Source organism: Ursus americanus, chromosome 20 (assembly GCF_024610735.1).
Source record: "Ursus americanus isolate L20-20 chromosome 20, mUrsAme1.1.p, whole genome shotgun sequence".
Lineage (NCBI taxonomy): Eukaryota > Metazoa > Chordata > Mammalia > Carnivora > Ursidae > Ursus > Ursus americanus.
The window spans coordinates 32,966,797-32,994,216 of record NC_142146.1 but is presented as its reverse complement, the minus strand read 5'-3'; the positions used below and the strand labels follow the sequence as shown (position 1 = coordinate 32,994,216).

The 27,420-nt window shown below is 39.8% G+C and overlaps 1 protein-coding gene across 1 annotated transcript in view; it reads left to right on the top strand.

Annotated features, from left to right (window-relative positions):
* Nucleotides 1–10,499: 10,499 nt before the first annotated feature.
* The window catches only part of MSL2 (MSL complex subunit 2), a 33,971-nt gene continuing 17,050 nt past the window's right edge, over nt 10,500–27,420 (top strand). The window contains exon 1 of the mRNA XM_045791825.2: nt 10,500–11,942. Coding sequence (XP_045647781.1) covers nt 11,801–11,942 — 142 coding nt within the window. The 5' untranslated portion in view covers nt 10,500–11,800. The remainder of the gene's footprint in view (nt 11,943–27,420) is intronic.

The following is a 27,420-nucleotide window of genomic DNA, read 5'->3' as shown; positions in this document are numbered from 1 at the left end:
AACCTCAATATCCAACAGTGTACTTAAGTAGATTGTGGCATTTCTATTCAATGGAATAGCATCACCCGTTAAAAAGTCACAATGGTAGAACAGAGGCTCTCACACTTCTGAGTATATCAGAATTACCTGAAGGGGCTATTAAAATAGCCTACTGCTCTTACCCCCAGAGTTTCTGATTTAGTAGGTCTGGAGCAGTGAGCAAGAATTTGCATTTACAAGTGCTTAGGTGATGCTGATTCTGCCAGGGACCACAATTTGAGAACCACTGTTGTAGGAAGAAATTTAACAACATGAATTTGTGGCATGTTGTCAACTGAAAACAGGCTCCAAAATAGAATTATATTCATGATCTCATTTTGGTAGAAAAATATATGTATTTATGTATACATCAATAGAAGTCTCTTAAGACAAACATTATTAACAGGTTTATTTATAGATGGTCTTTTTTGTGTTTGTAAGTTGTTTAGAGCTATCATTTATAATAAAGTAGCTTGTTGGTTTTGCTTTTTTTATTGTCGTAAAATACAATAATAGTTACAATCTTAACCATTTTTAAGTGTACAGTTCAGTGGTATTAAGTATATTTACACTGTTGTGCAACCACCACCATCACCCATCCCTATAACTCTTTTTTTATCTTGTAAAACTGAAACTCTTGTAAAACAATAACTCTATGATATCCCCTCAACCACTACTATACTTTCAGTCTTTATGAGTTTGGTTCTTCTAAGTACCTCATATAAGTGGAATCATAATAATTGTGATAAGGTGATTTGTTGTTGGTTTTTTTTTTTTTTTTTAGTTTTTGTTTTGCTTTGTTTTTTAGAGAGGAAGGTGGGGGAGAGGAAGAGGGAGAGGGAGAGAAAGAATCTTAAGCAAGTTCCATGCCCAGCGAGGAGCCCAACATGGGGTTCAATCTCAGAACCCTGAGATCATGACCTGAGCCAAAATTAAGAGTTAGATGCTTAAGCAACTGAGCCACCCAGGAGCCCCAGGTAATATGTTATTGTTTTAAGAAAAAAAAATGATTAGACTCTTGGTGGGGGGAGTGGTCAAAGTGGTAATTCCAAGGTTATACACGTTAGAGAAAGAGTGACAAAGACATGGACAAGAGTAAAGTGAGATCTGGATATTGGAAAAATAATCATGAGTTTGGTTTTGGATATATAAATTATAAGGTGACTGCAGGACATCTAGATGAAAATGCAAGCAAGAAGCTAGAGATGCAAATCTGAAGCTCAGAAGAGATAAAGTGCAGATATTGATATCATAGTTATTTAAGAAGAAGGGATTGCTTGAACCATTTGAGTAAATGAGTTGCCAGAGTGAAAGCATGAAATAGGAAGGGCTAATGACTGTGTCCTGAATTCATTCATTCAACTACTCATTCATTCATTCAAAAATGAACTAGTACTTTAGGCTCTCAAAAAAACTTACAGTCTAATAAGTGAGACAGAGATGTAAATAGCTGATTTAAATTAGGGGTATCTTAAATATTAGACTGAAATAAGACGAAATAATCTGCAAATGAGAAAGAGAAAACACAGAAATAGGAAAACTCAGTACCAATTGCAGAACAGTGGAGAATGTTTTCAGAAGAGAGATGTAATAATGATAAAATTTTTTCAGACAGAACAGTGAAAGAAAATAAGGGTCAAGGTTTGGTAAATTAGGTTGATATTGTTGAATGCTACCTATCCTTTGTTCCAGGATTGGACCTTACAGCCCACAGGTAGGGACAATCTTTCTCAGGGCCAAGAGACAATACTAGCCCTGCCACCACTAGCCACTGCCCCATCCTTTCTCTCTTCCTAGTTCACAGAAAAAAAGGGAGGAAATGGAGAGCCAGAGTCCAGTCTTGTGGTTGTGTGTTCCTCTCACAGGGCAGCCGTGCTTTTTCTCTATTCTCAACATCAAGTAAGGCTGGAATGGGAGTGAGTGGGAAGGGGAAGCTGATTTCCTGGTTGAATGTATTCTTGGTCAGGGGACTCAATCTGAGCAAAGGGAAAGAAACTGGAGAGAGATATTAAGTGGGGATTGGGGCTGTGCTATGGAATAGCCTAAAGTCCCACCATTTTTTCAGAGAGGAGTTGAGTGTTTCCTGTTAGATGGGCCCTGAGGAAAGTAACTCAGATTGAACCATTCTGGCAATATCCCTCTTAAGGGAGCTAACAACACCAAGAGGGGCCTAGCATCTAGAGGCTATGGGATAAAGTGCTGCAAATGGGAACAGAAGAGGCCCTGGAAGTGGCCAAGGCAGAGGTATTCTCCCAAGTGAGGGCACATGTGACTGAACACTCAGAAGTAGTCCTAGAAAAATACAAATATATATCTGAAGAGGCACCGTGCACTTGGATGTCTGCCACTCAGAACTTTAGTTGCTAGTTAAGGTTAACCAGAGAAGCAGTGGCAACCATTAGTGAGAGCTTCAGTCCTTCTCATTTGAGCAGACAGTTGTATGGGTCCAGGGCAAGAGTACAAATGGCAGCTCACAGGTCCACATACCATATGTCTCAAAATTTACAAGTTATAAATCAAACTTTTAAATAAAATATGTTTCATCCTCCTACTCTGACAAATATATTTTCAAAACAACATGAAAGTTCAGGTTTGAATTTAGTATTTTTGAAATCCTCAGAATTTCACACCAGAATGTGGCAGAATTTGTCTCCCAACCATAAATCCTGGCTCACCTCCCCTCTCTTCCTACTCTCTTTCTCATTTTTCAAGGACCCTAACTGGCTCAGCTCAACCCAAACATCCAATCTCTATTATCAATTGCTGTCTCTCGACCACTTCTCAGCTCTTGGGCAAATCTCCTTTGCTCTGTGGACTCCTCAACCTCAGGAGAGGCATTGCCAGAGTTGCCCCTTCTAGTCTGGGCCTAAGAGTGCTACTGCATTTGTCCCTTTTTGTCTCCTATTTACACCAATGGGTCAGAAGAGTTATATCTTGAAGAGAAAAGAGAGAGGAAAAGATGAAATTTTAAAACATTTTGAAATTGTAGTTCGTGGCCAAAATTGCAAGTGGCCATCCAGATTCTATTCTCTCCTTCTTCATTAATACTAGAACTTCTTCTGTTTTACTTGGCATGTCCATGCACCTATGAAAGGACTATATTTCCAGACCCCCTTCCAATTGGGCATGGCAAAGTGCCTAAGTTATGGGCCAAAGAAATGTGTTTTGTGGGATGCTAAAAATTGGAGCGCGCTTAAGAGGTACTGACTCAGCTGGGAGGTGGGCCCTTTTGTTCTCCCTTCCTCTTTCCTATTGTCTGAAATGCTGAAGTTTCAGTAGCTGTCTTGGACTGTAAAATGAACTTGAAGGTAGATGTATTTGGATGGTGGGCCACAAAGACAGAACCTGGGTCCTTGATGACAACGAAACTGTCGTACCAGCTATACCTGGCCTACCTCTAGACTTTTTTTTTTTTTTACATGAAAGATGTAAATTTCTCTTTTATTTAAGCAGTGTTACTTCAGATTTTCTGTGATTTTAGCCAGACTTATGCCTGATTCAGTTTTAAAGCAGACTGCACTTGATTAGCCAGAAAGTTAAGGAATCTACCCAAAATGTAATACAAAGAAAGGAAAGGACATTTTAATATAACACCATTGAAAGTAATGATTGGACAATAAGTCAAACAGTGGGGCCTCCTGTGGTTTTGAAGAACATAGTTTCAGCAGAGTGGTGGAGAAGGAAATCTTATCCCAAGAGGTCGAGAAATTAATGGTTAACAAAAAAAAAAAAAAGGAAAGAAGGTTGAATTCTATCAAAACTTTGACAGATTAGATGAAGAGAGAGAAGATGTGAAAGATGGTTTTTGAAGCATATGGCACAGCTAAACAGAACGAGGGACTATATCAAGAGGGGTAGCAGGGTGAAGAAATAAAATTTGGGAAAACCATTGAGGAAAGTTCTCGAGGAAGCCAGAAACAGAAGGGAACAATGAGAGATGGGGAATCATGGAATATTTGGAGGTAGAGAAGATCTTGATTTTCTAAACTGAGATAAAGTCCTTTGCAAAGAATTGGAAGGCAAGGTGAGATGGGTGTTTAAAGACATGGGCATGTGGAAAAGATTTGGAATAGTGCCATAAACAGCTAAGAAAGGTTTAGACCTTTCAAATAAGATTTTAATAGTAAAAGGAGCTACTGTTTATGATGCCAGTGCTGCTTATTATGCTAGATACTTTATACACATTACATCACTTAAAATGAAAAATCTTCTCAGTTTGCTACCTATCTCTAGGACTAGTCCTTCTCAGTCTCTTTTGTGCTGTTTGTTAAATATTGGTGGTCATCAGAGCTTCATTCTTATTCGCACTGGGTAACCTGTATCTCTCCCATTATTTCTATTGCCATGTGTATGCTACTGACTCTCAAGTCTACATCTCAAAACTAAACCCCTTTCCCCTAAACACACAGCACCAAACTCATTTATCTAACTGCCTACTGGACATTCACTTGGACATCCCAGACCACTTTTAACTATACATGTCCAAAACCTGCTTCCATCATTTCCCTCCAAACCTATTTTTCTGCTGAGTTCCCAATCTCTGTGAACTTTTGGAATAGTTTTAAGAGTAGGGATTCTAGAACCAGACAGCCTGGTAAAATACTGCAGTAGCTTCTTAATTGGTCTCTCTACTTCTAATCTTACCCCTGCACACTAAGTCAATTTTTTATGATGCCCCATTAACCTCAGGATGACCCTTATAATGTCCGTAAGGTTTTTTGTAATCTGGTCTCTGTTTATTATTCCAACGCATTTCTCAACACTTTTCCTCCTGTTCTGTATTTACTGTATTTGCTACTCAACTACGTGAAGTTTTCCAAATACGCAAACTTCTTCCTCTAGGCCTTTTTATATGCTCTTCCTTCTGTCTAGAGACTCTTCCTAACCTTTTTTTATTTCTCCCATTAGTCCTTCAGGTCCTGTTTTATATATCACTTCCTTCATATTTTCCTGAGCTTCCATGTCTGGTTAGGTGTCCCTTCTCATGTTTATACAGGACTGTATTGAAATACTGCCTCATTGCATTATAATTGTATATTCATTTTGCTCTTAACCTGTAGACTGGAACAGAGACTGTCTTTTTCACCTGTATATCCATATCGCCTGTGTTAGATACACATTTGGTGAAGATACAAATCCCGGTGGTAATCCTTCAAGGAAAGTATTATTGTCCCTATTTTATAGATGAGAAAACGAAAGCTCGGAGAACTTGAATATTTTTTCCCAAGTCTACACATTATGTATTGGAATAAAGATTTGTTCATCCTCATTCCACTACCCCATGCTACCACCCAAAGTTCAGGAATAACAAGAAAGATAATTGCCTCATAAAGTCTAGTTTTCTCAACATCAGATTAGAAATCTTCATTCCCAGTCCCAGTCTGTGAGTCGGAAAGACCATTTAAAAAATCTTTACTGTCCAGGAGTGCATATTTAGATATTTTAGGGATCCTATTCTACCCAAGAGATGTACCCTTTTTGACATTGTTCCTGCAATCGCTTTCCCTGTCCCTAAGCAGTTCCCTTTCTCATTTTACATAGCAGCAATTCCAAACTCTCATCACTCACTTGATGGACTTTTCCTACTAATTTTCCCTAATAGTAAAATGTTGAACAAATTTAGGATTGAAACTTCTTGACTCAACCTGCTTGACCAAAGGACTATTGTGTAGTGCTGAAAAACCCTGTAAAATAAGTTGGTGACTACCAACCCTCAGCTAGCACCATAGGCCATATGGAAACAGGTGGGAGTTGTAAAAGATATACATTGTTGTAAGACAGATAGGGATCTTCGATAATGGAGAAATAGACAGCCCCCAGGGACAAATGGGCTGTGTTCCAAAAATTCAATTTTAAATTGACTGTTTGGAATGCAGAACACATATTCCCTTAGACACAATGCTTTGAATAATTGCAGTTATTTTCCCAGGAAAGTCCACACAAGTTTGTTTAACCCATAATGTTGCAGAAATATCTGCTAAGACATTTTGGATTTACATCAAGTGCATCCCTTAAATCCTTACCACTCTGAATTATAAATTAGCTATGTACATAGCTGCCACTTCAACTAGACTGTGAACTCTTTGAGGGCTGGAAACTGTTGAATTATTCATTTTGTATTCTGAATGCCTGGCATATAACTGACAATAAATGTTGGTTGCATAAATGAATGAACAAATTTAATAGGCATTTGAATAGGGTTGAAAGTGTGTTAGGGAATAAAAACAGTAACATTTAGCAGCTACCTTCATATGTGTCTGGCACTGTACTAAGCAGATGACCAATAAAGCAAACTGCTTTGTTTGAGCTAGAGGTAGGGATAAAGAAGCTGAACGCAATTTAATATTTGAGATATAAAATAAATGGGTGCTAGATTTGCTAAATGTTTTTGGATAATACAAATGGATAGATGTACTGATTTGAAAAAAGTCACAGGAAAAATATCAATAGGAATTGATATCCAAAGGGAAGCATTTCTTTTGAGGGGCTCTAAGACTGAGGTAGGAGGGGTGAGGTATGACCACAGCTAAGGAGCAGAAGATAGAAGATAAGGTTTGGTAACAGTCAGAGAGCAGTGGTCAGGGAAGAATGGAAGGATTGGTTTGGATTAGGCCCTGGTTTAATTTCACCTGGTTTATTGCTCCCTGTAATAAGGTATGTGCTCTGGCCAGTCTCTGATTTGTTGTTAGTTTAGATTAAATTATTATCACTCTCCCATAGATTGAGGTTAATCAGATTGATTTCTTTCCACAGTGACAGTAAGTGCTTAAAATTTGGTAGAAATGGTGTCTTAGCTTGGGCTGCTGTAACACAATACTATAAACTGGGTGGCTTAACCAGCAAACAATTATTTCTCACAGTTGTGGATGCTGGAAATGTGAGTTCAGGGTGCTGGCATGGTCACTTTTTGAGGGTTCTCTTCTCGGTTGAAGATGAGGCTGATTTCCCATTGTATCCTCACATAGCAGAGAGAGTGAGGGAGGTCTCTGGAGTCTCTTTTGTAAGGGCACTAATCCCACTAATGAGGGCTCTATTCTCCTGACCCAATTATCTCCCAAAGGCCTCCACCTTCTGATACCATCGTGCAGGGGCTGGGATTTCAGTACGTGAATTTGGGAAGCTGTTTAGGGTGCGCAAACATTCAGTCCATAACAGATGAGTATAATGCTGAAGGCAGTGGAGTGGAGATACCAGGCGGTCAGGGAGAATGTAACCTGGGAAGGTGGGAGAGAGAACATTACTTCTGGACAGCTTTTGGTGGAGAAAGAAAAAGGGGGGGGGAGAAAGGAGGGTGAAAGAGGTGGGTAAAGGGAGGCAAACAACGATTGCATAATTTTATAAAGGGCCTATGCACTCAGAAATTCCCTCTCAATGCCAGCCTGATCTTTGTTCTTTGAAAGTATAACTACAACTACTTACGCATTTTCTTTATTGTCCCCAAAGTGCTTGAGTATAATCAATAAAGACTTGTTGATTGATTATTCTGAGTGTTTCAAATCAATCCACACCTCTGGTTTTATTAAGGATCTTAGAATTGACATTGATCAAGCTGAGATAAGAACTGTCTTTAAATTTATAAGACATTTTGTGCTTTTCCCTAAGGAGAAGCAAACACTTGTCCATGCCTATTTTGCACCATACACTGTACTGGGGAGTTGACTTACTGCATTTCTAATAATTCATCATTGTTTTAACAATTACTGAGTACCCATTATATGTCAAGCCTTATGCTAGACAGTGATGATAAAAGTCAAAGAGGGAGAAACTCTGACCTTCTAGCAGTTACAGTATGACAGGGAGAAGAAGGCAGGGCTAAACCAACAATTGCCACGTAGTCTGGTAAGTGCAATAAAAGGGGCAAGCAGTTGCTGATCTTGGAAGACAGAAAAGGGGAACTTTAACTCAAAATGGGTAGGAAATACAGACATAAAAAGGAAACAAGTATTTGTTGTTTGTCTGAAATGAAAATTTAACTGGGTGCCAAGAGGAGCCTGAGGAGACATGACTAAATGTAATGTGATATCCTGGATGGGATCCTGGATCTGAAAAAGGACATTAGGAAAAAAACTGAAGAAATATGAATAAAATATGGATTTTACTTAATAATGATGTATTACTATTGGTTAATTAATTGTACCAAATGTACCATACTAACGTAAGATGTTAATAGGGGAAATGGAATATATGAGAACTGTCTGTACTGTCTGTGCAATAATTCTAAAAATTCAAAAGCGTTCTCAAATAAAAAAGCTTATTAAAAATTTTTAACCGGCATCTTGTATTTTTGTTAGATCTGGCAACCATTATACTTTTACTTCCAAATAATAATTAAACATAAAATATGAAAAAAATTACATTGATAGTTTGAGGTTTGAGTTGTATATGATTTCTCTTAAATATTTGATACAAACACTTCATTTTCTAAAAACAGTTCATTGTTTTCTTTTTAGGCAAGCCTCCAGCAACCAAATAGTTATTACAGGCTATATACTTCAGTGTGGAGATGCTTTGCTTCTAAATGCCGTAAACTTATCAACAGTTGCAAGCAATTTCAGAGGCTAAAAAAAAAATCGGTTTAAGTTTCTTTCTCTCTCACACACACCATCAATAAAAATAATCTTAATTTAGGTTACACACATCTCAAGTGATTTTAAAAAATCCAGTTATGAGAAAATCAGCAAGGTTAAGGCCCTGAAAGTAATCACTTGCCTAGGTTGACTGCTAATTTATGTTGCCTGAATGGAAAACAGTACTGATTATTTTACTCTCCGTGTTGTTCCTCTGGAGGAAAACAACCTGTGGTTTGTGGAACAAGAAGTTAGAGTCTGGAATAAAAATAGAACTGTATTAATATAACAGTTTTATTTGAAGGTGAGCTTAGAAAAGATCACTTATCAAACAAACGACCCAAGGAAGATGGGGCTTTTAAACAAGAGCATGAATTTGAGCATACTTGTCATTTTCCAGATACAAGACGACCAAATATACTTTGCACAACTTTAATTTCTGCTTTGCTGCCTAACAAAATTAGGAAGTTAGATTCTTATTGTTTAATACGTTAAGTGCTGATAATATGCTAGCCCTTGTAAAGAAAATAGACCCGTCATCATATGGCACTAGAAATTATATATCAGAAATTGTTGGGTTCACTTGTTAACTTATTAATTTCTACTCTAAATAGCAAGTCCCTAAAACTAACTGTATTTGTGCCCCCAGAAGATACACGTCATAAATTTCACTTTGCAAACACGTGTAGATCATTTATTTTGTGCAAAAAACTATGCTGAAGAGCTTTGGTGTATCCAGAGATAAGAATGGTTCCTATGCTATTTCTATTTGTACTACTCAAAAAAAGTTTTGTACTTTTAGAGACGAGGGGAATCATACGTTAAATTAGGCGTTTGTTTATTTATATCTCAGTGTCCCTGGTCTCCTGCAAAAACATAAGGCGAAAGCTTGTTTAAAAAAACAGATGAATACTTTCGAAGACTTGGGTCCATTCTAAAGCAGGACCGTGGATTCCTCAAGAGCTCTGTTCACAAACAAGGGCTAGGTCTGTCAAAGGAGCCAAAAAGGGGTACGTTTTGCTTTTAAATTGGACAGCTTCCCCGTACAGCTCGGTGAGGTCCTGGTCGGCGTCCCCAGAAGGCTGGGCGGCTGGCGTTGGTCCGACTCCAAGGACCAGAGGCCGCGGAAAGAGCCCACATCTGTTGGGCAGGAGAAGGAAGGTGGGTCCGAACCTCAACGCTTACAGACCGTCTGCCACGGTATTAGTGACCTCAAGCTGCCATCGACGCTGGCCGCAACCCTAACCTACAAACGTCACCCGCACACGGGCTGGGCGCGCGGCCACGCTGATTGCTGTCTACCCTCTCGCCTCGGGCCGTGCAAGCAGGCCGCGGTAGCACCCTTTCGGTGCCTGGAAAGCGCGGTTCCAGGAGAAAGGCCGCGAGGGCGGGGCTTGGGGCCGTGCGGGACAATTTCCTCACATAGTGGTCAGTCAGGGCCAGGAGAGGCCGCCAAGGCGAAGCGCCACATGGCGCGACACCGCCGGGCCTCAGCGCTGGCAGGCACCGAGGAAGCAGTGTAGTGCAAGAAGCTTAAAGCCCACACCGTGGAAGGATGGGTCAACTAACGAATGTTTCGCCACAGCTCACACGCCTAACAGAGAATTTAAAAGAGCATGGGGGAGGGGCGGAGAGAACAGGCGGCTTGCAGAGAGCATGCTCTGTTCTAAGAGCCGTAAGTGGAGAGCCAGGCATGCGCAGTGAGGCCGGGGTGGGTTGGCATCAGGGAGGGGCTGGCGTGAGCGGGCTGCTGTGTTTATCCGGTTTTCTGGGTGGGCGGTCAAGGCGCACGCGTAAGGGCGAAAGGCGGTGGAGTTTGATAGTGGAATGCGCATGCGCGGAGCGAGCCGGTAGCTTTGGGAGGGTGTGGAGGGGGCTCTTAGAGGAGAAGCAGGGGAAAAGGGAAGCGAAGGGAAAGGAAAGGGCGGGGGGAGGGGTGAGAGTGTGCTCTGCGCATGCGTGCGGGCGCTAGCGACGACGGCGGCGGGGGAGTCTCGGGGATGACAGTGGCTTTGCCCGTTGGGGTAACGGTCGTCGTCGCCGGCAGGGCCTGAGGCGCCGCACAGTCCGCGGGATTCATTAAGGCCGCAGCAGCCCGGGCCCTACCGAGTTAGAGTGGCGCGTGGAGTCAGGGTGAGGGCGGCGAGGCCCGGGGGGAGGGGCCTGCGGCGGGGCCTGGCTGTGTGCTCTGGGCGGCGGCGGCGGGGCCTGGCGGTGTGAGCGTTTGCCTCAGCTGCGGCCGGGCGGGAGCCGTGGGCGGCGGCGGCCGTCGTGCTTGGCGGAGGAGGTCTCCGTGTGCGCGGCGCGGAGAAGATGGCCGGGCAGTGAGGGGGCGGTGCTTGCGCCTGGTGACCTCGGAGTGAGCGACTGAGGAGCGAGGGGCGCCGCCGCGGCCCGCTCGGGCCTGTTCCCCGCCCCCTCCCGCCGCCGCCGCCGCCGCCGCCGCCGTCGTCGCCGCTGCCGGCCCGCGCACTTCCTCCCCGGCTCTCCCCTATCGGGTGGGGTACTCTTCTGCCGGCTTCGCCACCTCAGGGAACAGCGGGGTTGTAACCGCCGGGGCGGAGAGCCAGGCGCAGTCCGGGCCCCGCGTCCGATATGGAGAAAGCGGCGGCGGCCTCCGCCAGCCGCAACTGCAACATTCGCCGCCGCCGCGGCTTGGTGCACTAGATTGAGGAAGCCGACGCCCGAGCCGTCCTCCTTGCCGTCGCCGCTACCTCTGCTCCGGGCGCTGTGATGGAGTAAGGGCCCAGCAGCCCGTGAGAAGCGTGCCCGCCCCTCGGACAGGGCCGGGGCCTGCTCCCGCGCCCGCCCAGCTCGCACTGAGGAGGTGCCTCAGCGTCTGGAGATGCAGCGAAGGCCGCCCGCCGGGTCGCGGGGCTAGACTGAACGCAGAGTCCCGGCCAGAGCGCCGAAGCCCCCGCGTTCTTCGCCCCGAGGCTGCCTGGGACAAACTCGAACGCTGGTTTCTCTCTCTCTCTCTCTCTTTTTTTTTTTTTGTCTGCAAGTCTCAGGGACGGAGGAGGGGCGCCAAGGCCCCATGTGTGGGAGGATTGCTTCAGCTCCACAAACTTGCATGGATTTTGGTTACTTTGGCCAGTGGTTCTTCTCTGATTTCCTCCGAATTGTTGCAAATTCGCCATTGTTCCCTGGCTGCTTACAAAGTTGGATCCGGAATTTCTTTTCAACCGGGAGCCAACGGTGTCCAAGTGTCTGCAATGAACCCCGTGAATGCTACTGCTCTCTACATTTCCGCGAGCCGCCTAGTGCTCAACTACGACCCCGGAGACCCCAAGGCGTTTACAGAGATTAACAGGCTCTTGCCTTACTTCCGACAGTCCCTCTCTTGCTGTGTTTGCGGTGAGACGCTTTTTATTGTTCCCTTTCAATGCTTGTTTTAAAAAAAATCTGGGCATTGGTAATAGGAACGGTTTGGCGGCGTGGTAGTTTGTATTAAGCTTTTGTTATTTGTGCATTAGTATACGGTCATTAGTTTGGAGACTCGTCAAAAGACTTTTGCCCGGCATTTCAGAAAGACAGCCCTTTTAAACCGTTTTGTACGGCGGCCTTAATGTCCAGAACTTTAATTTGCCTCGGGTCAATTCCTTGCCATTTCTGTTGATGGTTTTATAAATGAGGTGAAGTATGCTTGCATATTGCTGGTTTTTTTTTTTTTTTTAAACCTTTGATACAGGAGCTGACAACACTTACCTTGGTTATACGTGGTTAAGCCTGGTTAAAAAATGTACATGTGGCGTGTTTGCATTTCCCCAGACTGGTGTTATGTGTGGGTAGTGGTATAATGTGATGCACCCACAGCCTGTGAACTCGGTGCAGAACTTTCCTCCGTGTTCTTCAACAAATGCTTTGACAGTTTGACGGTAAACAGTGAGCCCGGGAAGACTGATGATACCGTTTTTTGACTGGTGGGATTTTTACAGGATTGTAGTTCCTTATTTTGTGGTTTTAATATGTTGTGGCCTGGTAGACGGTTATTTTAGGTTGTTGTTGCTTTTTTTTTTTTTCCAAAAAATATTTTGTGTAGGGTAGGCTACTTTCAAATTATTTTTGAGAGGTGAAGATACGCTAAACTGTCTAATGGAAGTGTCTCAAAAGTGCTAATAATTTGGATTAACTTTGTACTTATTTTTTTTTTTTTTAAGATTTTATTTATTTATTCGACAGAGATAGAGACAGCCAGCGAGAGAGGGAACACAAGCAGGGGGAGTGGGAGAGGAAGAAGCAGGCTCATAGTGGAAGAGCCTGATGTGGGGCTCGATCCCAGAACGCCGGGATCACGCCCTGAGCCAAAGGCAGACGCTTAACCGCTGAGCCACCCAGGTGCCCCTAACTTTGTACTTATTATTATTTTTTAACTTTGCACCGTTTTTCAAAAAACCTGGATTCAAAACATACAAGGGAACTAGCAACTGTTAAAAAAAAAATCATCTTTGTATCATTTCGTATTCTTATTCTGCCCCCAATTTTGAGGTTTTGCTGATCCACTTGTTTAGTCAGAACTTGAGAAATTCAGGTATTTCAGATTTTCACTTGGATAGAAGAAATTTTGTGGCTGTAGTGGCTGAAGGAGGATACCGTATTCATTTGAGAATCTTGCATCATTTTCTGAATAACATTGGGGCAAGGCACTGAGGGGGGTGCAAAGGAGGTGGAGATGTGTTTTTTTGCATACCAGGTACTTAATGTCATAAACATTTAAGTAACTGTTAGAATGTGATTAAGTGCTACTGTGACTGGTAACAGACACTTAACACCTTTATAGGGAAGCGTTTTCCCTGGGCATATCACCACTGCCCAGGGCCTCAGTTTCTTAAAGTGTAAATGAGCGCTTTGGGCTAGATTCCAAGTTTCCTTTCAGCTTAAATTTTACGAATATGAATTTGCTTGGTTTCAGTGTACACCCCCACCCCACTTCCACTTTTTATGGAGTGTTGCTTTTTATGCCTTAACAGCTTTTGATAGTTTTTGATCTGAGAAGATAGAGCTGCTGTAACTTCCTTTTTCTACAAACCTTTTTTGGGGGGGGATTGCTACTATTGTGATGTATGAGAAAGAGGGCAAAGGGCAATCCATCATAGCCTGCTAGAACAGCAATAGAGAGTGATGTCATTATCCAGGTAACACTCAAAGATTTGGTAAGTGTCATTTTTACTAGGGGGATGGGACTTAACTGCCTAATTTAAGGGTGAAATAGTAGTTTTGACTTGTGTAGATGCTTGGAATTTTAAGTTTTTATCAGTAGCTTCAGGATAGTTGTGCTCTAATTGAACACTTTTCCAAATTCTAACCTGGGTTTTAAAAAATGAAATTAAAGATGAAGTTGCATTTTAAAAAATCCAATTGTAGCTTTTTTTTTTAAGCCAATCTTGGCAACACAAGGGGAATTTTTCTGACAGTCGGGCTTTGCCATTATTTCTTCTTGTTCAGGCTTCTCCACCATCGTATGGAAAAGATTTCTGGGTTCTACTTTTTCCCTAATTACAGTTGAGTAGCTGGCATAAATTTCAGCAGTCTGGTTGTAGGTTCAGGCCTACCCTCTCTGACCCCCCCCCCAAATCTCTTTGTACATAAGTCTGTGGTTATCAGGAGATAGGAAAAATCAGTTATTTGACTTCAGATCCAGCATTTAATCATCTTTGTATCAGGTGTTGTCCTAGATTCTTTTTTTTTTTTCAAGCTGAAAAGCATTAATACATTCACATTGATAGGGCATGTGCAGTCTTTTTTCATGAAGATAATAGATATGTAAAAGTTTAACTCTGTCTAGGTGCTGTAAACAGGGAGTTTGTTTCATCAGGTCCTCAGAAGTCTGACCCAATCCTACCTTTTCCGCCTTTCATTTACCTGCCCTCTTATATAATTTCTGTGCTTCGGCCAGGTTGATGTTTTTGCCTTTTCAAACATCGATGCCCTGTGTCTTCTTCTCTTTTCCCCGCCTTTATTCTCTGAAGTCTCTTCTGCCTAAAAATACTTCTTTTCTGTATGGTGTAACTTAACAGTTTCCTCCCTCCTCAGTGAATTCTTCCTTGCTCACTGCAGCAAAAAGTTCCATTTGTCCTTTGAACCTCTAACCCTTTCTTTCAATCTTAGGCACTTACAGCTCTTTGGGTGCAGCTTTCATATTTAATTCTTCTGATATCTTAGGGAAAAATACTATTTTTTTGTACATTTTTGTGTTCCTTCTGCCACATCTTCTCTCCTATCCAGTCACTTGCATGTTGGTGTTTGTGACAGAAGCAGAGGAAGAATGAGACTCCTACAAACTTTGCAGATAAGTTCAAATCTTGCGTCTTCTTACTTAACTTTACCTGTGAAAGGGGATAATTGTTTCTCCAAATTTGTATTATATATGAGTTTATTTTTTAAGTGGGGAAAAACCTGTTAAACCCATGAGATCAAGTCTACGGACTTGTTGTCTGGCACATATTAGGATGTGATATCTGGCACATACTATGTGCTTAATATCACACCCTTGTACAGAAGTAGAGAAAGGTAGGAGGAGGTGAGGGAAGAGACTGTACGGGTCAATTGTTGTCAAACCTAGATTATTCACTGGAACTACAGGTTTTGTATCATGGTTCTTTGAAATGTTAATTAGTTGATTATCACTGTTTATTTTTCAGTTCCTTTGTATATTTAAACTGTCTGAAACTTCTAGTGAATGGGATAGCAGTGCTCCAGAGAATTAGTGTACTTTCTAGGCCACAGAAACAGTGACCAAGACAGTATTACTGTGGGTACTCTTTTTGTGTCATTCCTTTCTCCTTGTTCCAAATGTTGGACTTATCATTTATCAGAAAGTAGAATTTCTTTTGCTAGCATGAGATTTGATAAATTCTGCCCTAACGATTTTAAATTCTTCATTAAATTTTTAAGCCCTCAAATGATACAAGTTTGGTATACAAAATCAAATCCTGTTAGAACTGGTAGGACACGTTAAATGGAAAAATATTAGTCTTTGAGATATTTGGAGTTCTGTAAATTTATTATGTTTGAATTTCTGCTAAGGCACATGGGTATTTTCTTGGTGTTTTAATTAGGAACAAGGTGTTTTGACTTGGGATTTATTGAATTGTTCTGAAAACTTTTGGACATCCAGTTTCTCATAACATGGGGAGGGGGGTGCCCGGGTGGCTCAGTCAGTTAAGCGTCTGTCTTTGGCTCAGATCATGATCCTGTCGTCCTGGGATCGAGCCCGAGTCCGGCTCCCCAAGCCTGCTTCTCCTCCCCACCCCTTGCTTGTGCTTATGCCTTCTCTGTCTTTTTCTCAAATAAATGAAATCTTAAAAAAAAAAAAATGGGAAGGGGCTGTAGATTATTCCCACTGACATAGGGTTACATAGACTGATCAGGTTTTTGTTTTGAATGTTAAGGACTTAACAATAAAACCCTATCATTTTTTCTTACTGTTAGTATCCTTATTTTTCCACTAGAAAGGAGGTAGTTTCCTGAGGGTGAGAGCCTTGATTCTCTTTTTTTTTTTTAAGATGTTTTTATTTATTTATTTGACAGAGATAGAGACAGCCAGCGAGAGAGGGAACACAAGCAGGGGAAGTGGGAGAAGAAGAAGCAGGCTCATAGCAGAGGAGCCTGATGTGGGGCTCGATCCCATAACGCTGGGATCACGCCCTGAGCCGAAGGCAGATGTTTAACTGCTGTGCCACCCAGGCGCCCCGAGCCTTGATTCTCTTGTTCACTATTACAGGCTTGCACCTGAGAGTTACTAGCTCAACAAGTATTTGTTGAATGTATGAAATTAGTATTAAAAAGAGAAAGTTTCAAGGTAGATGTATTCTCAGAAGAACACATATGCATTAACTTTGAGTTAACTTTATGAAAAAATACTTTTCATTTTCCTTGCTTTCATTTGCCATTGTTTATGGACCCACATTGGAATTAGTGGAGTATATGATCTCAAGAATCTTTTCCAGTTCTAGAATTCTGATTCTCTTAGCAGAAATACTTCTTGACTGAGTAAACAATTTATAATTAGCAAGAATCTTCTACAGTGAAATGTGAACATATAGCTTGGAGTGGCTTAAACTACTTTTTTTATTTTTTAAACGAATGTTTTAGATGGAAGCTAAATTAAAAGGCCATTTGAACTTTTTAAAGATTTTATTTATTAGAGTGTGCAAGAGAGTGAGCAGGAGTGGTGGGGGAGGTGGTCAGAGGGAGAGGGAGAAGCATACTCCCACTGAGCAGGGAGCCTGAAGTGGGGGTGGATACCCAGACCTCAAGAGCATGAACTGAGCCTAAGGTAGACGCTTAACCGACTGAGCCACCCAGGCGCCCTTAAAAAGGCCATTTGAATAATTGTACATAAATGTTATATTAATGTTTTATACCTACATTTTTAAGTGTTTATTGATACTAAATAATTTATTTTTTTGTACTTAAAATCACTGTGATTAAAATTTTTCATTGCAGTGAACACAAAAAATTTCTTAACTGCCTCAGAGTGTATGTATAGTTCTATAATGTTAAGTATATTTACATTGTTGTAAAACCAATTTTCACAACTTTTTCATCTTGCAAGTCTGAAACTCTATAATAACCATCAGCCAACTACCCTTCTCTGCAGCCCCTGGTAACCACCATTCTTCTTTCTGTCTGTCTGAATTTGACTATTCTAGATACTTCATATAAGCGGAATTGTACAGAATTTGTCTTTCTGTGATTGGTTTATTTAATTTAGTATAACGTCCTGAAGGGTCATCCATGTTGTAGCGTGTGCAAGGGTTTCCTTTTTTAAGGCTGAATAATATTCCATTGTATGTGTGTACCACAGTTGTTTATCCATTCATCGGTTAATGGACTTTTGGGTTGTTTCCATCTTTTGGCTGTTGTGAATATGCTGTTGTGAACGTGGGTGTGCAGATAACTAAAGACCCTGCTTTCAGTTCTTTAAGGTATGTACCTAGAGATGGGATTGCTGGAATTGTGTACGGTATTTACATTTTTAATTTTTTTAGAAACCTCCTTACTGTTTTCCATAGTGGTTACACCATTTTATGATCCCACCAATAGTACAAGGTTTCCAGTTTCTCCACATCCTTGCCAACACTTTTTTTTTTAATGGTAGCCATTCTAATGGGCATGAGGTCATGTCATTGTGGTTTTGATTTGCATTTCTCTAATTAGTGATGTTGATTATCTTCATATGCTTGTTGGCCATTGTGTTATTTTTGGAGAATCACTGTCATTTTTTATCTTGAAAACTTAAATTACGTCTTTATTAATCATGTGTTCTAAGTGCTGGACTGGAAAGATGAACAAGACACATGGTCACTACCCATGTGTTGTTCAGTGTTATGGAGAAGACCGATAGATAGATCAGCAATTATTGGGGAAGTGCTGTGTTGTTAGAGGCATTTATGTTATACCAAAATCTCAAGCATCATAATAGAACACTTGTAAGTTTACAGCATGTATAAGAGTTTCAGAAGTTAACCATAAATGAGTTTTCCCTTCCATATACCTTGCTTTTGCATAGCTGTTTGGATCAAAGTTTAAGCAAACCTGATTGGTGTTAAGCAGTTTTTTCCTTGGGACTTAAGTTCACCTGTTCTCTCTGGGAAGAGTTCTTCAGGGAGCATTTATTTGGTAGGCTGGTAAGGAAGAACAATATTTAGTAATTTGTTTTGGCAGATATACTTTCATTCCAGATATATTTATTTAATTGGTTTCTTTTCCTAATAAAAATCTTTCTACAGTTTTCTCTTTTCATATTCTAAAAATTAGTTCATTTATTCATTCCTACTTAGGTATGCTGATGCAAAGGGAAGTTGCCTTAGGGTAAGGACTTCCAAAGTGTGTTGTGGATTCTGAAAGAGATGAAAAGAGGTGTGATCCGCAGTCCGTTGTCATATGATATAACCACCTGAAAAGTTAATAATACTAGTTTAAATAATGGTTCAAGGGGCACCTGGGTGGCTCAGTTGTTTAAGTGTCTGTCTTGATTTCAGCCCAGGTCGTGATCTCATGGTCCTGGAATGGAGCTCCATATCGGGCTCTGTGCTCAGTGGGGAGTCGGCTTGAGGACCCCCCCTCCACTTGTGCTCTCTTGTGCTCTGTCTCTCAAATTAAAATAATAATGGTTCAAGAGAAGCAGTACAGGGCTGTAGAATTACACAGGAGAAATTGTTTCAGTCTGGTGAGATCTAGGAAGTATGCGGCTTGAGATGGGCCAAGAAGAATGGTGAAGTTAGTGGACATTTTCAGCAAAGTTGGAGGGAAAGAACAGTTGGCTGCAGAAAATAAAGTTTATCTGTAGTGAAGAGTCCTTGTAGATCCCTTGCCCTATAAGTTGAGTTTCGGGTCTTTTGTGTGGTGAGCCCTGATGCAGGGCTAAGGAATTTGATATTTACTCTGTAGAATTTTTTTCCCCCTGAAATACGCTCTGTGGACCCCTTAAATCAAAATCACCTAAAGGGCTTATTCAAATTCAGATTCCCAGTTATCACAGCAGACTGGATTGAATTGGAGTATCTGTGAGTAGGTTCTTGTAATCAGCATCTTGATATGGGGATGGGACTTTGCAAATCGCTACTGCAAGCATTTGAGAAACAGCATTGTAAAAAAGAGTGATGTGATTGAAATTCTGTTTTAGGAAAGATTAATTTGGGGGTAGAATATGGGATTGATTATTAAGATATGGTGAAATTCAATTAGGAAGGATAACAGATGTATCCATATTAGATAGAAGCCTTGAATAGTGGTGGGAGTGGAAAGGGAACAACCTAAGAATATGAAAGGAAAGCTTTGTCTTCCTTATGGTTGTCATAACATTTTAATTCTTTGATATGTACTGTGTTATACTTTGTTATGGTTAGAAATTTTTCACTATGAATAGACTAAATGAGGCATTTCCCACCCTTAAATTTACAAACATGTCTAGCACAGTGCTTTCACATATACCTGATAAGATGTACTGAATTTTATTGAAGAACTGACAAAATCTGGCAGTTTAATACAGATGTTTGGAAAAGATTGAAGGAGTCCGAGAACTTAGTTACATATCAGAAGTAAAGTCAAGAAGGACATTGATTTTGGAAGGACATGAAGTATTTAAATAGGCAGGTTTCAAATAATTTAAGGACATCCAATTACTCTTCAGGGATTTAGCAGTTTGGTATTGGATTTTGGGAGAGGTTGCAGGGAAGATTGGAATTAGAGGTGGATCAGGTATGGGTTTGAGAAGAATGAGACAATGTTGAATAATCTGATGGTCCCTGGGATTGGGGTTATGAAGAAATACTAGAAATTAGAAAATGATAAAAATATAACCTATTTATTTTATAATCTTTTTATTTTATGCCCTTCCCTGGAAACTTAGATTTTACAATAATTTTATATACTGTTTGATTTAGTAAAACAAACAGCGTATCTTCTGCGCCTTGGGGTTGTGGTTTTCATTCTCAAAGTAATTAACATCCAGACCTCTTTTCTTTTTTTTCCTTGTTTTCTTTGTGCATGCATAGCATGCCATCAGTAATTGGCTAATGTCTGATAATACTGGCTTCTCTCAGAGTCCACTTGGCTACTTTTATGTATGATTGAGTTTTTGTGAGTTTTGATGTACTGTCTATATTTTATCTTTTATTTTAAAAAGTGATATTTCAAAATCTTATCCTTTCTCATATTTTTCCCTGTGTCCAACGGTGACCTTTGACTTCTTACCATTTAATTCCTGTTACTCTGCCTTTTCTCTTTCAAAGATTAATTTTTTGTTGCCTTATCCGGAAATTAGATAAATTTTCACATTAATTACTGTATATCTGGCCATTTTTTCTTCTCTTTTTCTTGCTCTGACTCAGTCCATAATATTTTAGCAGAATTATTTTCATTCATTGTCTTTCTACTCCAGAAACTTCAAATCTTTGGAGAGTTAGAATATCTGGTTTTCTCAAGTTGTTTTAATCTAGTTTTCTAGCTAGTGTGTTTTGCTTGCTGACTTTAGTTGTCTTTCAGCATTTGTCCATTTTCTTTATTGTTATAACCCAAAGAAACTGTGCACTTAAAATGCTCTCTGGGGACACCTGGGTGGCGCAGTCGCTAAGCGGATGCCTTTGGCTCAGGGCGTGATCGCAGCGTTCTGGGATTGAGCCCCACATTGTGCTTCTCCGCTAGGAGTCTGCTTCTTCCTCTCCCACTCCCCCTGCTTGTGTTCCCTCTCTCGCTGGCTGTCTCTCTCTGTCAAATAAATAAATAAAATCTTAAAAAAAAATAAAATGCTGTCTAGTCTCAAATTTGGAAATACATTTTCTGGCAAAGTTGAGTAGTTTTGAAATTCTTTATGTAACAGTTAAAGGCATACCTAAAGTGGGGGTGGGTGGTCCAATGTATAACCTAAGGGCTTTTGAACTTCCTGTCAGTCCTGCTAAATGTCATTCCTTTGAAGTTTAAATATCTATCTGATGTTCTGAAATTTGGGACTCTGGTTAGATTTAACATAGAAATCCAGGATTAGAAGGGAGCATTCTGATTCAGGCATCCTTGTGATTTCTGAATACCCTCTACAATTAGTTGGTTGTCCGGCCTGTGACTGAACATACTCATATCCATCAGAAGCTGGGGCCGTCTCAAGTTTCCCTTTATGTTGTCATTGAGCTTGCCAGTTTAGTTTTTACATAGGTCTTACAACGAAGTTGTTACTAAGTTATTCTTTATGATGAAAACTTATAAAGCTTTAGGCAGAAAGGACCATAAATCAGCCATTTCTTCACATCAGATAGTCTTTTTTGTAATTTCGTGAGAGTTCATCCAAGCGTTTTCCGGAATACCTCTAGGGTAGGGAGCTAAATTAAATTCTACTCTACAAAATAACCATGTCATTGATAACTTTTTAAAAAGAACTTTCTTTTTAGAAAGTTCTTGCTTCCATTTTGCCCAAGTCTCCTCTGTAATTGTCTCCCACTGATTTTTTTTTTTCCTCCTCTCTGGAACAATTCAGGAAGCCTTTGATAAAATTTTAACCTTCATTTGTTGGAAGACAGTTTTCATGTCTTTACTGAGAAGATAAGCATTACTACGTTACCTGTCCTGGAAACATCCTGGTTTCAGTTCCTTCTAAAAGTGTGGACTTCTGTGTCCATGCCTGATACGGTCAGATGGGATTATCTGCTTTCACAATTTGGATAAATTACTTGATTTCTTTTTGTTTCATTTGTAAGGTGAAGGGGTGGACTAGAGCAGATAATTGTTTGTGAATTTGGCTCCTTTTTTTTTTTTTTTTTGCGCTGGTTAAAAATTTACTGTGTTGGTGGTCAGCGTTTTAAAATCTAGAGTTCATGTAAAAATCCAACTTTTGGGTATCACCTGGAAAATTCTAAGTTCTGGCAGCAGTGGATCTATGTTCCTTTGTGGCATGGCATCACTGGCTGTAGTTGAGACGAGTTTTAGGGGTGAAGATGTGCCTTCTCCAGATTACCCTTGGTCCCACCTGACCTTTGTCACATTTATTTTTTAAACTTTGCATGCTTGCTCCTGTAGGCATTTGGCTCTGTAATCCTCAGGAATGGAAGATTTTGTAAGGTCTCTTGTGTCCCAGACACAGTCTTGAGCCATAACTTTAATGTTGTTGGGATCTTCAATTATTTTGTAAAAACTTACCTGGATTGTTAGAATCAAGATTGCTTTATCTTGTTATGCAGTCAGAGAACATTCGTTGGTTCACAGTATTTCTGGTCAATTAAAACATTTTCACAAGTTGGTTGATAGTGCCGTCCAAATCTTTTCTATTCTTACTGATTTTCTGTTTTGTCCATTTTTGAGAGGTGTTGAAATCTCTAATTATAATTATGGATTTGTCAGTTTGTCTTTGGAGTTTTATCACTTTTTGATTCATGTGTTTTGAAGCTCTCTTATTAAGTACATACAACAATTTTGAATATATGGAATATGGCTAAAATAAGTTTAATTTTTAATGTTCTGCTCTAATTCTGTCATCTGTCACTTCTACGTTTACTGTTCATTGATTTTTCTGCCCATTATGGGTCATATTTTCCTGCTTTTTTGCATGCCTAGTTAATTTTGATTCAAAGCCAGATGTTGTAAATTTTACCTTCTTAATATTTTACCTTGTTGATGGATATTTTTGTAATGTATTCTTTGTTCTTGGGATGAGGTTAAGTTACTTGAAGAGAGTTTGATCCTCTTGAGGCTTGTTTTTAAGCTTTTGTTGGGTGGGACCAGAGCTGCCTTTAGGGGCTAATTTTTTCATACCACTAAGGCAAGAACCTTCTGATTACTCTGAGACATCCCTTGTGAATTAGGAGTTTTCTTACTCTTTTTTTTTTTTTTAAAGATTTTATTTATTTATTTGACAGACAGCCAGTGAGAGAGGGAACACAGCAGGGGGAGTGTGAGAGGAAGAAGCAGGCTCCTAGCGGAGGAGCCTGATGTGGGGCTCGATCCTGGAACGCCGGGACCACGCCCTGAGCCGAAGGCAGACGCTTAACGACTGCGCTACCCAGGCGCCCCGGAGTTTTCTTACTCTTTAACGGTGGGAATAGGTGCTGCCTCTGAGTTACAGGGATTGTTCTCCTTGCTCCTTTCTGGGGATTCTTTCTCCATCCTGAGGTAGTTTCCTCATACACATGTGCTAATTGCTATTCAAATGAAGACTTGAAAGAGAATTTATATAACTCTTAACTGTAGAGAACAAACTGATGGTTACCAGCATGGCGGTGGGTGGGAGGATGGGGTTAAACAGATGGTGGGGATTAAGGAGTGCACTGTGTTGAGCACCGGGTAATGTATGGAAGTGTTGAATCACTATATTATACACCTGAAACTAAAACTACGCTGTATGTTAACTAACTGGAATTTAAATTAAAAAGAAAAAAAGAGTCCTATGTATCTCTAGCCCTCTTTCCCTGTGCCGCTCTCTCATCTCTAGTACTCTGTCTGGAGAAGTCAAGCTGCCTTGGCCTCCCAATTCTGTCTTCTCAACTCAGGAAGACAGCTAGTCTTTGTGTAGGTTTTCCCTCCTTGCTTTGTGGCCTAAAAATTCTCCAGGCAGTAAGCTGGGGCAGTTGTACTGCTCAGCTTGTTTGTTCCCTCTCTCACCAATAACTGTTCTGTGCTGTCTGTTGCCCAGTATCTGAAAACCATTGTTATGTCTGGTTTTTTAGTTATTTCAGGTAGAAGAGTCAAATCTACTTATTCCATTTTGTCTGGAGAGAGATTATACCCTAAATTTACGTTATCCCATATAGCAGCCACTAGCTGCTGTGATAGTGTAAAATTTAAATAAACTTAGTTGATGCAGTTCTTTGCTATTCCTAGCTGCATCTGAAGTGCTCAGTAGCTACATGTGGGTAATGATTACCTTATTGGATGTTGCAGATATAAGACATTTCCCATGATTGCATAAAAGTTCTGCTGAACAGTGCGATAATAATAAAAAATCATAGATTTGTTCTGAAAGCTGTGGGAACATTGAAAGCTGCCTTCAATGTTTTCATCTTAAGTTTCGATTTTAAAACATAGAGGTGGATGGGGTTGTAAACGTCCAGTGGAGCTCACTCCTATATGCTTATAGAACAATTTCCCCAACTCTTTGTTAGTGAATTGAGTTCAACAGGGTGTTCCACAGTGTTCATATATTAAAAGGTTTCTGATATTTAAAAAAGAGGAAGTATTTGAACTATTTTTATTCCTTCAAAACAAGGCAGTTTGAGGAGATGTCAAATGAATATTATACCAAATAGTTGTGCCCATAACCAGTTAATGATTCTGTGGAATGCATCTGTCTGCTGTGAGGATTTTAAATTGTTTTATTTCTTAGTCATATTTTGTTTACTCTCAGTCATACTGTTTCAATATGACTTTTAATTCTTCCTGTATCCATTCAATGGGCCATTGGTTAGGGCCAAGAAACATTAAGAAAATTAAGTTGGTATTGCAATACTAAGTGAGGAGGAGCTTAAAAATATTAATGATTCTAAATATTTGGTTCATGATTTTTATTCTAAATTGTATTCTAATATTTTGCATATAATATAAACAAGGTGTTAGTTATTCAAAAAGCAATGTTGAAAAGGTAGTGATATGAATTACGTGGCCTTTTATTTTTAGAGAATAAAGATTACTTACACTTGCAGTGTGTTTTGAAGTGTTAGCGAGTACCAATCTGAAGTTACCCTTAATTCATCAATTAGTAACACAAAATGGTTGAAAAAAATTTTTTGGTAAAAAATATAAGAATTCCAAGCACTTAAGTCACGGTCTCAGTTTTTTAATCTATGTTAGTATTCGTGAGTTTACAAACAAGAGAGATCATTTTAGAGTAGATACGTCACCAGAATGTGTTTTTTAACATACTTTAAATAAAATAAGATGTAGCTCTTGTTAGTTAGAAGTCAGAATTTATGGGGCGCCTGGGTGGCACAGCGGTTAAGCGTCTGCCTTCGGCTCAGGGCGTGATCCCGGCATTCTGGGATCGAGCCCCACATCAGGCTCCTCCGCTATGAGCCTGCTTCTTCCTCTCCCACTCCCCCTGCTTGTTTCCCTCTCTCGCTGGCTGTCTCTATCTCTGTCGAATAAATAAAATAAAATCTTAAAAAAAAAAAAAGTCAGAATTTATAGGCCTTATTAAAATTAACTTTATAGTATAATCTTTAATAAAATGCTGATTAAATTTTTTTCTTAATATTATTTCATCACATTTCCCGTTTAAATGATTAGAAAAAATACCAGGAGTTTTTGTTACTGTGAAAGATGGCATCAAGGCAAAAAAGGTGAAGGTGTCTTTAGTGGTTCCTAATTCTAATTCTGTTTGCACATCAGAGTAACTTGAGAAGGTTTTTAAAAATGTACATTCCTGGGCAGTTTCTCCAGAAATTCTGGAGTAGGCCACATAGGTGATTCAGTATTAACCCTGGGATGACAGTAGTGATGTCTTGGAATATTCCTCATGCCAGGTTAATAGGTGCACTTAAAAAAAAAAAAGAACGTGTGCCAGTAAATGTAAGCAATGCTGTGTTAATAAGTTTCTGACAGTATTCAGTTTTAAGACACTAATGTATTTTGGGATGACTCTCTAAGGGAATATGAAGACAAACCTGTTTATGCCTTCTGGTTCAATGGAACACTAGTTTGGGAAATTGGGAACTGAGTTTATATTGATTAATTTGATTAGTGTTTGATTGTTCAACTTAATTGTGACTGACCAGCCTGTATTATCTTATTGGTAATTTAATATGAGACCAGTATTGCTTTGCTAAAATATGAAAATAATGGAATATTACAAAAGTGCTGTGTAACCACAAAACACTATAAAAGTCTCCCCTAAGTAATTGTTAAGATAAATGATGTCTGACGTTCTCTTCTAATTCTTATTAGAATATGAAATGAGGTCTGACTTGAGTTTATGACTGTGTTGTGGTTCTGAGTAGTTATACATCATCCTTTTAATAATCTATGGTGTGTTTGGTTTTTTTAGTTTGTAATAGTAGTTGACTGTGAAGCTTACCTTGTATAAACTATGACATCACCAAGAACATCAGGAAGTATTTTTTATAGTTTTAGGTTAACCAAAGACATAAAAGTTAAAGAAACTGAAGTTAAACCACTCAGATGTTTGGTAAACAGCTTGGCTTGAGTAACATTCATACTTTTTTTTTTTTTTTAAAGATTTTATTTAATTATTTGACATAGATAGAGACAGCCAGCGAGAGAGGGAACACAAGCAGGAGGAGTGGGAGAGGAAGAAGCAGGCTCATAGCAGAGGAGCCCGATGTGGGGCTCGATCCCATAACGCTGGGATCATGCCCTGAGCCGAAGGCAGACGCCCAACCGCTGTGCCACCCAGGCGCCCCAACATTCATACTTTTAAATTTGCAATGTTCAACTGTTAATTTTCATTTCACAGCAGACCAGTTGTATTCCTTTTCCTAAACTGGAAACACAGATTTTGTGTTTTTTCACCTCACCATCTCCCTGATAGACATGTTTAGCTGTCACTGGTATCATAGTACTTAATTACTTAAAATGATGTTATTGATGTAATGAATTCTTTAATAATCACTTGGTCAGGTGGCCAACATACTCCATTCTCTATCACCATTTTTAGTGACGTACACCTGTCATATTATTTCCTTCCTTATTTTTAATGAAAATGCATATTTTTCTCTCATACTAGGGGGCTAATGGTGGTCTAGAGTGTAGCAGCTTAAATACTGAGAGAACTAAAAATTTCTTCGAAATCTTCGTTAGTCATTTGAACCTGATGCTATTTTGAGGCATGTATTTGCCTTTTGGTTTACTACTAAAATAAATGTGTGGAAATTTAAGGGAACGTATTTAAGTGATGTTCAATCAAAAATTTAAAGACCTGGATTAGGAATCCGTACCAAGAGGAAAATGGTGCTGTTAGGAGAGAAGTTCTCTGATCTCAAATTCATTTCTCTTTAACTTGAGCTCATTATTCTTATAGTAGCACTCATGCTCATGAATTTTGCCTAATGAAAAGATTTTTAAGAGGTTTAGACTTCAACATATGCCTGCAAAAACTATATTTGGCACAGGTTTTTTGCAAGACTAAAAACAGGCTTTTTAAGAAGAACAGTTGTAATTGTCCAAAATAGTTAATTCACTTGTGCTCATTTGCTAAGTGATATGTATGATCTTTTTGTGGTGTTGTCATTTTTGTTCTTAACTGAATTCAGAGATTATTTTCTTGTATACATCTAGAAGATATCTTACTAGTTATTGTTTGAAAACATTTTACATCTTTAATTTTGGGTGTAATTTTGGTGCTGTAATTCAGAGATGTAAAAAAGGTCTAAGCATCCTTTTTTAAATGGGAGTG